Source organism: Pocillopora damicornis, chromosome 13 (genome assembly GCF_964200805.1).
Source record: "Pocillopora damicornis chromosome 13, jaPocDami1.2, whole genome shotgun sequence".
In the NCBI taxonomy this organism is placed as follows: domain Eukaryota; kingdom Metazoa; phylum Cnidaria; class Anthozoa; order Scleractinia; family Pocilloporidae; genus Pocillopora; species Pocillopora damicornis.
Window position 1 is genome coordinate 17,142,952 of NC_142682.1, and position 15,139 is coordinate 17,158,090.

The following is a 15,139-nucleotide window of genomic DNA, read 5'->3' on the forward strand; positions in this document are numbered from 1 at the left end:
TCTGTACGAGCCATCCTAACCTAATTTTCCAACTGCTTTCCAGGCATCATCTGTAAAAAACCTCTTCAATTTTTCAAATTTGAAAATTTTCAGCTAAAACCGCGGCTCCCAAAAAATATTTCGCATCTTGCCTAATAAATTTTCAAAAGAAATTTTCAAATTTTCACAACTTTGCCTATTCCTGCTCGTAGGTCCAGGTAAGCCCTTATGGTCACTGGTCATAGCTGCTAACAATGGTTTATAACTATACGCGTTTAGTGTTACCTCGTAAAACTCCCCGAAGAAGTTACGAGAGTTAGACGAAACGCGTCAGAGAATAAAGAAGTTTTACAACTACTGTTCGTACAGCACTGCTCACCATTTTAGTTTTAAATTTTTAAAATTTTTTTTTTAAAAATTACTAAAAAGTTATTGAAAAAAAATTAATAAACGTTTGAGTCGGAGCTATTCCTGTCAGCGGTGAAATACAGGAATGGCTCCAGTCTCTGGTCGTCCGCCTGAACTGACCAAATGAGTTTTGTCAGCGGAGCTTGTTAGCCGATGACTTTTTCATCGCTGGAATATCGCTGAACGACCTCGCTGAATAAGAAAGGCTGCCTTCCCTTCGCTGCGTAAGTAATCATTCCTTTTTTTACAGATCGGTGTTTTCACTCGCATTGATATTTCATTGTTCCGCTTTGAGACACGCGGTTAACAATACTCACGAGCAAAGAGTTAAGATATAACTTATTAACTTTTACTATTTTTATCATCCAATTACAGGTCGGAGCCATTCCTGTATTTAGTCGCTTGTGTCGTTGCAGCAGCCATCTTGGAAATTCGGATCAAAGAAGGCAATTGCGCATGCGATTACTTTAGCGGGAAAAATTTCAAGAGAGTTTTGACCGCTGACTAGCAGGTCTCAATGTCAACGGAAAGAAACGACTGGCAACTTTGGGAGAGGCCATATCAATTCACAAGAATTCTAACGCGACTTAGTCACAAAGTTAACTCTCGGAAAAGCCTCTGGTGGTGGAGAAGGTATGCTGAAAATTTAAGTTTACCGAATCACGTCTCGTGGAAACTTTAATTTGGTATAATGACCCTAGCGACCCTTAAGGCATGGTGGCCAGAGACTGTAATTTTGAGTAACCCCGGCGGATGTAATGTGATCGAGGTGCTGACCTAATGCTTTTATGGCAGAGTTGATATCACTGTGTGGTTCTGGCAATGAGAGTGAAAACTGGAATGTGGACCACTAATCTACAGTTAATTGACAAAGTGACTGCACGACAGGAAGACAAAATTTAACTGATCAGCATGACCTATGCCTTGATGGGTTTAAGTTGATCGTCCTTAGCTTATCTGTTTCCTTATCCATCATCTGTCGTTAAGTGGACTCATACGAGGAGTGTTTTCCACATCTCTGTTCTAATGCCCAGATTTGTTTCTTAATAAAGCCCTGCCTTGTAACTAAGTAAAATCTCAGTTCTACTCCAAAAGGAACAACAAAAGACTTGGTTTTTAATTGCAACTTAACATTTACTTTTGCCTTTCTGTTTGGTAGCAATGATGATGCTAAATTATTTTCTTCTCTGTCTTCTTTTGCAATTAAATACCTTTGACCTTATCAAACAAGGAGCTGATATGCTGCAACAAATCTAAAACATCAAAATCATGTTTACACACTCTTGTCAAAAAAACCTATAAACAAAGGATAGTGTACATAGTCTCTCAATTATTTTATGAAAGAATCAATTTGTTTAAAGGCCTCTGTACAGGGGAAAATTTTAACATCATCAGGGAAAACAGAGGTCGCTCTCTCTGACATCATACATGTCTCTAGGAGCTGTGGAGTTCATATTCCTTCCCTTTTGAAACATCCATAATTCAGTTTTAAACTTGCCTTAAAAGATGAATAATTCTTAAAATTAGCTTTGTGTTCAATTTCATAGTTTTCTTAAATAACAATAAGTTAGTTCAACTTCAAGAGCACCACAGTGCCGTGAAACACCTTGGTCTCATATTGTCTTGCGAGCAAGCTTCAAATCATGTCGATTACAATGTTCATCTTTCAATGCATCACACCAGTGATACAACTAGTTTTTAATTGTTGTCAATAAGGTTAAAGTCAGATTTATATCGTTCATCTTTTAGTTCTGCAGACAGGTGTAGCACAACTTGATCTGATCTACTAATCCTTCAATGCCACAAATTTTTGAGTTTACAATGTTCATCTCTCAGTGCAGAACGCAGGAGTGATACACTTTTGTCTGACATATTTATGCCCAAAAGGACCAATTTTGTGATTTTACAATGTTCACCTTTTAGTGCTGCATACAGGTGTGATGAACTTTGGTCTGATAAATTGTTTCGTGAAAGGTTCAACTCTGTAAGTTTACAATGTTCATCTTTTAGTGCAGCACACAGGTGTGATACACCCTTGTCTGATATATTGTTGCTTGTAAGGTCCAACCTTGTGAGTTTACAATGTTCATCTTTTAGTGCAGCACACAGGTGTGATACACCCTTGTCTGCTATAAAGTTGTCTGAAAGGTCCAACTCTGTGAGTTTGCAATGTTCATCTTTTAGTGCTGCAGGCAGGTGTGATACAACTTGGTCTGATATACAGTTGCTTGAAAGGTTCAACTCTGTGAGTTTACAATGTTCATCTTTAAGTGCAACACACAGGTGTGACATACCTGTGTCTGATATTCTGTTGTGACTAAGGTTCAAGCTTCTGAGTTTACACTGTTCACCTTTTAGTGCAGCACACAGGTAAGATACACCTTGCGATGATATAGCGTTGTCTTCAAGGTCCAACTTTGCGAGTTTACAATGTTCATATTTTAGTGCATCACTCAGGTGAAATACTACTTGGTCTGATATATCAGTGTTTCTTAGGTACAACTCTGTGAGTTTACAATGTTCATCTTTTAGTGCAACAAACAGGTGTGACATACTTTGCCCTGGTTCAGGGTATGAAAAGTCCAACGTTGTGAGTTTACAATGTTCATCTTTTAGTGCAGCACACAGGTGTGATACACTTTGGTCTAATATGTCACTGCTTGAAATTTCCAACTTTGTGAGTTTACAATGTTCATCTTTTAGTGCGGCACACAGGTCTGATATACCTTGCTCCAATATGTTGTTGGCAGCAAGGTTCAACTCTGTGAGTCTACAATGTTCATCTTTTAGTGCAGCACACAGGTGTGATACACCCTTGTCTGATATATTGTTGCTTGTAAGGTCCAACGTTGTGAGTTTACAATGTTCATCTTTTAGTGCATCACACAGGTGTGATACACCCTTGTCTGATATATTGTTGGCTAAAAGGTTCAATGTTGTGAGTTTACAATGTTCATCTTTTAGTGCAGCACACAAGTATGGTACACCTTCGTCTGTTATATGATTATGATCAAGGTGCAACACATTGTTTCTATGGAGATGTTTTATAAAGAAAAGAATTGCTGCACAGTCAGGAGCTGTGACCTTACAATGGCTCAGATAAATTGTTTTCTCAGATGTGATACTCCTCTGAATTTCAGAAGCAGCCTGCTTTACTGTAACTTCGTCTTGGTACTCATGCAAGCATTTCATCATGAGGAGAGCCATCTGCGATGATGGTTTTTTACATTCAGATTTCTTCATGGACTCATCAAGCATGTTTACAAAAACAATAGCTGCTGTATTTCTCTCATCACCAAGTAGACCTGCTACAAACTGAAGCACCAGATGCCAGTTTGGGTCTGAAGCATTTCTTCTGACAAAACTCTCGAGCTCACCAGGGTCCATTTTAGCAATTTCCCTTGCAGCAAGAAATTCTTGAAATGTCAAGTGAAGAAAGCAGTATTGTGACTTAAATTTGGAGCTTGAAACTTTTTTGTTTGGCATGCGGTTAAACAAACCACATTTCTCTATTCCCTGCACTTCGTGTGAATAAAAGACCAGTCGTCCTTGTTTTATGCCTTCTATTGCCAATGCTCCTGCCTTAATCAAAGTTTTCTCTACAGGATCGGGGAAGTCAACATTTCCCATAAGAAAGTCCTCTGTTAATGGTTTACCTTTAAATTCTGAATGATGTTTGAAGATAAACAATTTCAGAGCTCCTTTGTAAACTTTGGTTAAAGTTGATGGCAAAGCCATGTGAGTTGGATTCTGTTCTTGGAGTTTGAGGCATTCCTCCAACAGAGAGCAAATAATGCGCGTGTTCACTGGGATGTAGCATAATGACAGCAACTCCAAATTGCTACTGATATGACTCCATATTCCATCTACTCTCTCTTCATCAAAATGTTTCTCCACATACTTCCTGATCTTCTCAGTTGTAAAACCCATTATCTCCACCTTCCTGTTAAAGCGCAATTGAGTGAGGTGTGCAATGCTCTGTACTGCATTAGGTCTACTGGTTGTTAAAATTGTGGCTCCTGGAAGCAGCTTTTCTTTCATTAGCTTAACATAAAGAGCAGAGAGAGGCATTTCTTCCTTTGCATTGTTTCCACCATATGCTTCATCATCTTCCAGACAGCGTGAATGGTTCTTAAATTCATCTAGGCCATCAAACACAATGATTACTTTTTTAGGGTTGTCTAAAACGTACTGGAGTAGCTCATCATCATCGCTGCCTTCTGGGTGTAAACGACGTAACAATTCTTTGAGAGATATCTTCTGTAATGTCTCATCGTTGAACCATCTAAATCGGATCAAATAAAATAGGTGAAAGTAAGGCAACAAGTCACCCTTGCCCCAGTCACGCGATATTTTCGTACACAGCAGGGACTTTCCAATCCCCGGGCGACCAATCACAAGAATTTTAGATGGATTTTGAGTATCTTTGTTGGGAAGAAATAACTCTTTGACTGTGTTGATAGCCACTGATCCACGTTGTGGCTTCAAATAGACATCGAATATTTCGTGTCTAACAGACAAGTCAGCAAATTCGTGTTCTGCCCTTCCCGTGTAAATAACAAGGTCGACAAAATTATCGTCCAACTTAAATTTGCCATCGGATTCAGCAATCAAAGGCTCTATGGTATCCGTTTCCATCAGAATTTGCGCCTTCAAGAGGTAAATCGAGTTACCCAGGGTGAGTGAAATGGTTTTCTTGTTCCAAAAGTGTTTTTGACAGAATTCAGAGTCGAAGGTAAAATTTTTACTGCATAACGCTCGAACCAAAAGATAGCCCATCTCTCCAAAAACCAGCAGCGCCAGCACAACATTTACCACCAAAATTACCGTGGCATACCACATCTTGTCTGATGCGACAGAATTGTCACAGTTGATCATGACCGAGGAATAATCTTTGGTTGCATTCGAATTCGTCGAATTTACAGTTGGCGTTACGGTCGGGGAAACACAAGCGAATTCTGCTGGAAATCCAGCGGGATAAAGCAGAGACTTTTGTATAGCAGCACACAAAATTCCCCCTAAACATCGTAAAAGGAGATGTATGAAGTAACAACAAAACACTCGGTGAGATGCTTTCCTCGGCCGGCGGCGAGGGTTTTCCGGATCTGCTTTCAAGGCGGTTTCAAGCTCATCTACACGGGATTTCATCAAGCACCAGGAGTAAGTGATACACACAACCACCGAGGGAACGAAGCAAAGTAAGACAAATCCATAGAGTGGAAGAGGGGTGTACTGTTCGTCATATCTCACCAAACAATGATCACGAAGGTGGGTAGCAGACTGGCAGCTAAATCTAAGTCGTTCATTGTTTCTTAAGGTTAAAGTGGGTAATAAGAGTGAGAGCAAAGCTAGAAGGTGAAAAACTGCACCAATGTACCCGACGCAGCTAAAGTATTTTACCAGAAAATACTCCTTGACAGTCTCCATTGAAAGCGTATATTATTCCTTCAACGCAACTACGGAAATTCTTTCGGAATTTTACTCTGAAGAATTCACGTGACTAGGAGTGTCCAAGGTGCGCTCATCTCAGACTCCCTCGGAATTATCGGAAAGAGCTCGATCGGAGAGGCTTTTTTTTCTTCTGGGGGAATATTATAAACACTAGAGTTTACGTTACGATTGCAGTTCAATATGTACATTTAAATTTGTTGTGGTATTTGAGACCGGACCTGTAAGGGATGAGCCCATAAAAAAAACAAAAACATGGGAGTGTCAAAGGATCAAATAGGGTGCAAGGCTAAGGCAGAGCTTTGAAAAGATTTTATGAGGAGTCGCAGGAAGCGACAGAACAGTTTTAATGTAATCAAGATTCTTTGATTCGTCATTTCCCTTATCTGCTCATGTCCGGGAAAGGGGAATTTTAAAAGGCTGACTAATGTATGGATACAATTCGAGATACAATGTATTTCTTTAATTTAATCTAGCATGGAAAAAAGAGAAAGGCGAACTTAAAAGTAAACATACACCATCTTTTTTGAACATACCATGATGTCTAGATTAAACGCCAGACTCCGCTTAAAACGCTGGTGTCATAAATGCCACGGCCAGAATTCTAACTAAATTGGGGAAAAGAAAAAAAAGTCCTGCTGATTAATTTAGTAAAAAAAACTCCGCTGTATACTTGTGGCACGCCATGGGGCGTTGTTGGGCTAGGCACCTACCTAAGGGAGGCTCAGTCTCCGTTTGCGTTAAACCAAAAAAAGTCAAGACACTCCTATAAATTAGGCCTCTTAACCAAAATTCCTTTGATTACAGAGGATGGATGATAAAAATCCTACTCGAAAAATGTCAGAAAATTAACCACCGGCCCGTTTTACTCAGGCCTAACCCAAGAACAAATTATGGCAATGACGTCACGACGTACGTCATAAAATCGACATATTCTTGAAGTATGGCTTCCACCGTAGTGAAGTAAACAATGTATGTCTAAAAGAAAATGACCTAAAATCGTGTACAAGAAGTAAACAGGTTCGGTGATTAGTAATGGGGACGGGAGCTAGTGCATCAAGGCAGCAGTGGACCGCAGCTGATGAAGATAATACGGCTGTTGAAGATGTAAGACCGCGTACGGCCGCAAATGCGAACCTTCCTACAAACGACATGACTGGAATGACGAAACTAGTGGAGGCTAAAAACAAGTTTTTGAAGATCAAAAGTAAAGAGAAGAACACGGCGTGTTTCCAGAAACAGGTATCTGAAGTTTACAACTTGCAGTTTAAAATCCCTTCATGATTTCCCTGGCTACTTGATATATTTTTGAATAACAAAAAAATTTCCAAGGTACGACTAATTAACAGCAGAGCTTTACTTTTGAGCAAAATTTTCTAAGATTTACTCCTTACGGAATGATTATTAGATAACTGATAACTTTGATTCGCCTGTGAAGTTCTCTATTATCTTTTTCACAGGGGGGGAGGGGCTTCTACACTGGGGTAATATGCCGTTTCTACTCTATCCCTTCGCCTCAACAAAATTTTACAAAACTTTCCCTTCTGTAAGGTTAACACCACTCAGTTGTAATCACACTTTCACATGCTGTCTCATCTTTATCAAAAGGATGCTGTTTCGCTTTTTTCTTGTCACAGAGAGATTAAAATGATATACTTGGATGCATTAAAAGTAAAACTCTTGAAACAGGCCTAAAATTTTTGAACTGTTGTTTTGAAAATGTATTGTAAATAAACTTGCTTATTAAGTACTCTTTGTTAAGCTTGATGGAACAGATATTATCAAAGAACTCTACAAGCGCATGGACCCAACTGTGACACAACCTGACACAGGAGATATCAAAGGAGATATACAACTCTCTCTCAAGTACAATCACAAACAACAGCTTTTACTGGTTAAAGTCATTCGAGCTAGAGACCTTGTTCCTAGAGATCTGAATGGAAAATCAGACCCATATGCTGTGTTAGATCTAGTCCCGGATGTGTAAGTCTGATATTTTGTTACAATATTTGGCAAGCGATGTAGTCTACAGATGATAAATACAGTACTTTCTTTTCATTTTTGCATCATGTCAAAAAGGCCTGGTCTTACACCCTCATCAAAATTTACAGAGTTCTCATACACACTAGAAGTTACACACTCATCAAACAAATTTATTCAAAATTCAGAATAGATACACATGTAGCTATTTCTACTTTTATTTGCATGACTGTCATAACTTGGTCTAATATCTTCTGTATAATTTATTTAATAAGAAATGGAGAAGGACAGAAAAAGACTGGATACAAGTCCAAGACACTCAACCCTGTGTTCAATGAAATATTTTCATTCCAATTGGATCATTCACGCATAGCAGACACAAAGCTAAGAGTGGCTGTTTGGGACCATGATTTTTTTGGTGAAGATGACTTTAATGGTGAAGGTGTAGTGGACTTATCTGCAATCAGTCTTAACTCGGGAACTCATACCGATTGGTTTATGCTTCAACTTGCGGTATGTTATTACTTTTATTATAAATAAGACTTACAATTAAAACTCTGATTGGGCGAGAGCATACTGTCAATATACAATTATGGCGTGTGAAGTTAACATGATAACCCAATATCTGCCACAGATATTGGGATATCATGTTGAGTTTAAAGTCTGCTTAGTTTCCAAGCCCCCTAGTAGGTGAAGTGTTCTCAAACTTTTGCAAAATCAGAGACAAGTGTGTTATTTTGCAGATTGTGTAAAAAAAGAATAATAAAACAATTATTGAAGTCAATTTGGGCATGATATAATGAATTATCAAGCCTCAGGTCTGTGTTATCTGCTGAAGCCAGAGGCCGAGGCAGATAACACAGACCTTACCATTGGTATCATGCTCAACCCCATGCAATAATTGCTTGATATGTGCATCTAATTAATGTCAGAAATTTTGAATGATTGAATATGAACTTGATGTGTCTTGACCTTGTAGAGAAACATGAGAAACTTAGTGGCCCTGTGGTTTGTGCTTTGTATTGCACAGAGAGGTCTGGGTTTGAGCCCTTTCTGGTAGAATTAATGGTGTTGTGTTCTTGGGGAAGACTAGGCCTATAAGTGCTAACCTAGGGTTAAATTTCAACACAGATTTCTTGATTCCTCATTTCAAAAGCCTCTTTCAGTTAACCTTCTCTATTCTCTTTAGAGCATGCAATCAGCAAATTGTAGACAAAAAAAATTATACTGAATTTTACTTCAAAGCTTTCATATCTTAAAGCAGATTTCACACTAACCCTGGGTTTAGTCTTAACCCAGTTTTGAACATCCTAGCCCAAGATTATGAACATCTACCAGTGAAATAAACTGCCTGGGAAATGTGACAAATTACTGTAAGGAGGATAGGGGTTTAACTTGTTATTAACCCTTTTAAAGGGAAAGCAATTAATCCATTTTTTGAAAGAAGGAAATCAATATGAACTGTTTCTAAACCTCACCCAAGTTTCTTGGTTAAGGAAAAGAAAGACCACTATTTTGCAAAAGTTTTCTATACATTGTTGGAAAACTAGAGATTAAAAACAGGTTTGGGGGGAATTTTCTCTATGTGTTATTTTAAAGTGGATAAAATACTTCCCCATGCATTTTCAAGTTTGTTTGTGCCTGTAAGTTGTCTTTTGTCTGGAGGATCTCTCTTAGTGTTGACATCCAATTCAACCCCGTCTTTTCCATAACCCTAATCCCTAGCATCTTGATAATGCAACAATATACATGTAAGCACTGAAGTTTTATTAGAGATTTTTAAATTCTAGGACCAGTTTGGCTACAAGCACTAGATTTGAATTCAAGTTTTATGATAAATACAAATGGAATATATCCCTCATGAAGCTCTATTGTGCACATTTTGAGCAACTTACTTTGCAAAGCTTTTGTCATCAGATACAATCAAACTCTTTCTCTGCTGTAAAACTATGAGACTGCCAACTTGTTGGTATCTTTTTAGGCTACAGCATCATTTTTGTAAAAACTCACCCTAGGGGATAATGTTGAGGGTCCTTGTACTTTTCCCACTAATTTGAAAATAAGAGAGATTTGTGCTTACCCACTGTTTTGTGGTTGAAAAGTCTAAGACTTTGAGGATATCTCATATTTGAATCTTAAGGTCTATATTTGGAATACACCTGTTGATGAAACAAAAAAATAATGATATCATAATAAGTAATGTTAATAGGACTAAGTGGAGTCCAAGTCAGTCTGTAATCATGTAAGTGATAAAAAAACCGGCATCAGAGTATGATTACAGACTGAAGTGAACAACATGAAGCCTTATTACCAATTAATCATAAAAATTACAATTTCTGATGAAAGAAGAATAGCCAAGTTATGAAAGTAAGGTATAATTTTGATTTAAACTACAACTTTGAATGTGATTGGCTTATTGAACAGTCCAATATCAACTTGGCAAGTGAATTAGTGGAAAATAGGAGTTTTTTAAACACAAACAAGGAAATTGTTATTAAGCTCATTTTCATCAACCTTCATTTGCAGACTGATTTCAGCATCAAAGGAGAAATAGAAATCAGTCTTGAATATGAAGAACCTGAAACTCTGATAGTAACCATCCACAAAGCATTCAACATCAAGGCTGGAAACACGCTGAGGAACACGTCTGATGCCTTTGTCAATTGTGCAATTTCTGGAACTAGTTTTCAATATGAAACTGAGGTGTGTGTTTGATCTTTAAAAAGCCAACTGGGTAACTTCCCAGCCATTGGGGATTTTTTTTATGATTTTGTGTTGTATCTACTCCTCTTCACAGTCCCCAGTTAGAACAGAGCTGCTAAATCACTAAATCACTTTAACTCCCAAGATCTGACTGTTAATTCTCCCCTCTAGCTGCTACACATTTCCTTGTAAATTAGTTATGAGAATTTGGTGTTCGATTGGAATAATAACTTTGTTTGCTGTACAATGTATGGATATTATAGGAAGAAGTTTCATGTTAATCACTTCTGGGAGTCAAAGGGTCACATTGATTTGTTTAATTTGTTATACTGTATATACTTTTGAACATGCTCTTGAGCCTCCTCTTCTTCAAGCTTCCTTCTCCAATGGGCACTACTCCTTCTCTGAAAAGATTTCTAGGCTTTGATCTGTTTCAATGTCATCCTTATTCAATTAATTCACTCAACATTTTTTTAAATAATATTTTGATGTGATCTGCTGAGGTAAAAAGTCACATATTACAAAGTAAGTATTCTTAGACAATATTATTCTTTTAAGGTGTTTATTAACACAAATCAACCACTCGTCAAAAACTTACAAGAAACCAAAAGTTGGTATCTTCAGTCAGTTGCGCCCCATTTTAAACTTCTGAATGAAATAAGCCCTTGTGTATACCTCCTTTTTATGATTGAGCTATTAAAAGAAAAAGCGATTGAATAATTCAGTTGTTCTGAAAATTGAGCGCCGTAAATTGTCTGCTCCTCAAGCTAAACAAGGCTTCACTGTTTTCCACAACTCCCTATTTCAGTGGCTCTTGTATGAAAATCTCCAATCTCACAAATATTGTGCCTTTTAACTACAGGTTGTTAGTGGTACGTTGTTTCCAGAATTTGAAGAAACGTTTGAATTTACTGTTCCGCCTGAGGAGTTTTCGTCGAGGTAAATAAGTGTGTATGTTATTTATAATTCCTTGTATAACATAATTCATCGCTAGTGGGAAAGGAAAGCTATATAAAATTTAGAATCCTAATCCTAGTATTTAGAATACAAAATTTAGAATCCTAGCCAAAGTTACTTGTATGTACGTGGACGTCAATCCTAGCCTGCAGAAACGGAGTCCTTTTAGGGCGAGGGAACGTTACGAGCTCGCAATCACATGTTTTATTTAGAGTTAGAGCGGACGGTGAGTGGGGTGTATATTCGCTGTTTAAATTCTCTGCATGTCCTAGATCTCCGCAATTGTACTTTTAAAAAGTTAACCAAGTTCTATAGTCCAAAGTTAGTTTTTTGCCGGAAACGTTATGGTGGTGGACATGTAATTGCAATTCACTGCTGTTTCCGCTCTTGTTTTTTTTCGTTTTGTCTGCAGGGCTGTGCTGTTTCACATTTTCGACAAGGAAACTGTTGGTAGCAACAATTCACTTGGACAAGTCAACATAGAGCTCAAGTACTTAGACTTGGATGAGCCAATCAGAAAACGATACCCTCTAGCTGATCTGGTAACTGAGATAATTAGTTTTGCGTCCTTCGCATGTGGAGAATTTTAAAGATAAACTTTGTCTTCCTGGAACAATTTCCATGAATTGTCGGAAGTAAATCTGGTTTGCGTTGGTTTAGTGTAATGACGATCTATGATTGGTTTGAGGAGGCAAATTTAAAGTCGTCTTTGCTCCAAATTAGAGAAGAATGGGCTCAAAATTGGCTAGCTGCCGGGCTTCCTAAAACTCGCTTTTCTGAGGTGCAAAAGAGCAAAGTTCGGCTTCTACGCACGAATGTTTGAAGATTAAAGATGTACCATCGATACAAATTGATAATACGAGACATTTAACGATTAGAAGGACTATGCCCAAAATTCGGTCATTTTTAGTTTAAAAGCTATTTTCAATAGCGATTTTGTTAAAAAAAAATCCTACTTGCACTCCAAATTGTCACGCGCGGTGAATGGTAGATAAATCTTTAATCGAACAGAATCCGTTTTAATTTTTAAAGTTGGTCAACAAGAACCTTTATTCATTTCAGTTTAAAAATTGCTGGTCTAATTGAAAGGTTTGATTAGGTGGAGAGGTGGTGCGAAACTCATGTGGTGTCTAGGTTCCAGGACCTACGCGTTTCACATGCAAAACTTGAATATGGCTCATCTTCGGTTCTTCGAAGAGATTTTCTTGCAGGTCCAATTTCTGTCACATGACATACGATTTTACAGTAACCACTTTCTGTTATTTCTTTCGGGTCTAGTTTTTTTTTTACGCTCTGTCAAACTTCCTTCATGGTGAAGAGACAATACAATATGACCGTATGATAAGATGGAGATATCAGTAATCGGCAAGTAGTGTCTCTAAGGATGGGCGGGGTTCAAGTGGAGTCCACATGACGTACTTGACGAGTTAGCTAAGAATTAACTTTTAAAAATTCTTATTATATTTTCCAATTTTTGTGGTAGAAAAATGAATCTTACAAGAGAGCAGAATGGGCACAGAATGCCGTAGCTCAGGAGTTCAGGGAGGCCATGTACGCGCATGCGTTGTACAGACATCCCATTTTCTTGCGTGGTATCGAAACTAAAGGGCGGAAGGTAAGACTAAAGAGACAGCTTTTTAATTTAAGTAAACCTTGACAGCTTAGAAATCATGCATTGCTGGGCCTGATGTTTTGAAGCGCGATCTTCAGCAACACGTCTCCTGATATTTTTATTTAAATCACGATTAGTGTTAATGGGGTGTCAATCAACCCGGCTCAGCCTCTCGGGGTACCTGGTATTATTTGTGTATCTCTGGGGTTTCAATAAAAGTCGCTAACCGACTGTCTACTACCTAGCCTACATGTAGACGTACCCCCTCTCCCAAGGGGATGGGACACGTTTCCCCTTCAGGGAGAGAGTACAGCTACACGTAGGCTATCTACCACCGTCTGTTTACCTTGCGACCAGGCTCTCTCAGCAGTCACTCATAGAAAAAGTCATTGAAAACTCTAATATCTTAAGGAATTCAAGATGAAAGGGTGTGTCCGGAACACTTTTGCCCGTTTTATCGTATGATCTTTGAAGGTCGATACAAAACTTTTTTACCTTTTCGTAAATACTGCATGCAGTCTTTATTTTCAAGACGCATTTTCGTTTTCTTCATAACGGTGTAGCTCACCCTCCGCTGGTTGAAGGTGTGAGGGTTAACGCAAAAAACTGCTTAATGGTGGTAATCTACTAAAAGTTAAAAAAAAAAAAAGTGGCGTAAGCTTCGTCGATTTTATGCGGTATTGTTAAAATTGTGTCTAGTTATCTTTTACCACTCTTTCATAAGGATAGGAAGTTAGTGACTCGAATAAGAAACTTATCCTTCAAGTATTTTCCTTTACTGTTTGTCTGGTCTTTTGTGGCTTCGCATAACATCCTTGTGTCTCTCTCTCGTTTTAGTTGTACTCATTGAGCAGTCGCAGCGCCGGTTCATCCTCCAAAGTGTTCCTGGTCAATGGCATACCCGGTTAAACTAACCGTCGTTCTTCTTGGAAGTCTTTTTTATGACCTATCAGAGAACTAAGAAGCTTTAACATCCTTACTTGCAAACGCACATACGTGTCCTATCAATGGCCTTATCTATATACTCCTGTAGCTAAACTCAGTTGCTTTTGAGCTGAATTGTTCGGAGCACTCTTCGAGTACGTTATTTTCGCACGTGGAAAAAGGTAAACTGTATGTAAATAGCGATATGGACATGTAGGTATCTTGAAATTTTATTATCGCTTCGGTAAGTTGTTTTCAGGACTTTGAATAGTTAAATTCCGTCCGTAATGTTAAACGTAATGAACCAATCGAATTCATGTTTCTCCGCTCGATCTTGTTCAACACTTTCATGACTACGAATCGACTTAAACTTCACTCACTCTTTCCACCAATGTCATTGTTAATAACTCACTGTTTCAACAAAAGCCAGCTTGTGGACCGCCGCCTACAAGCATTCTTACCACCGTCTTTTGAACCTGCGGGCTTGGTTTTACGTGACGGCCGTTTCCTCGGCGGGTACAGCCGCTTATTACAGCAGCAGTAGTTTAACCCCTGAGAGTGACTAGTTTCTAATTTCTCCTCAAAATATCTCTCCTAAATCACACACTAAGGTTAGGAGAATAATGGAAATGATCAACAACTACAGAGGTTCTGGATCGTTAAGCTAATTCTCCTTGTCAGCTCCTTAGGAAATGTATAGAGAACAGTACGGAGAATATTCATACTGATATTAGTGTGTAAAGGGTTAAGGAAAAAGTTATTTATAGACCCTTGTAAAGTAGTATCCAAGGTTGGTTTTCACCTCCTCGTGAGAGACATGTATTAGTTAAGTTCTAGTTTCTAGTGATGTTTGTTATTTATTTTTATGATTATTTATAGTCACTGTTTCTTATTAAACGCTTTTTTACGTCACTCGCGTGGCTGTGTGGTGTGATGATAAGTATGTTGTAGAGAGAGTGGAGGGACAAAGATGTAATTGTTTAAAAGTGTGTTTATAATGTAGTGAAACATAAACTTGTAGCTGTGTAGTTCGGCAATTCACCACAGTCTGTTCATCAAAAGAAATTGTAGGGACAGAAAACACTCGAACCTAGTGTGAGTTCGCTTAGGGCTTATCGCATTCGTTGG

At 38.3% G+C, this 15,139-nt stretch overlaps 2 protein-coding genes across 2 annotated transcripts; one reads left to right on the forward strand and one right to left on the reverse strand.

The window, feature by feature from the left end:
• Positions 1-1,496: 1,496 nt before the first annotated feature.
• LOC149035747 (uncharacterized) lies at positions 1,497-6,603 on the reverse strand. Its single transcript, XM_089191999.1, has one exon. It carries the CDS (start codon positions 5,812-5,814, stop codon positions 2,182-2,184), a length of 3,633 nt encoding a protein of 1,210 aa, XP_089048125.1. The 5' UTR covers positions 5,815-6,603; the 3' UTR covers positions 1,497-2,181.
• Positions 6,604-6,754: 151 nt separating this feature from the next.
• LOC113681126 (synaptotagmin-10) lies at positions 6,755-14,923 on the forward strand. The gene is made up of 8 exons (XM_089192003.1): positions 6,755-7,077; positions 7,598-7,818; positions 8,091-8,328; positions 10,342-10,518; positions 11,381-11,457; positions 11,888-12,017; positions 12,959-13,090; positions 13,925-14,923. Exons 1-8 carry the CDS (start codon positions 6,871-6,873, stop codon positions 13,994-13,996), a joined length of 1,254 nt encoding a protein of 417 aa, XP_089048129.1. The 5' UTR covers positions 6,755-6,870; the 3' UTR covers positions 13,997-14,923.
• Positions 14,924-15,139: the final 216 nt, after the last annotated feature.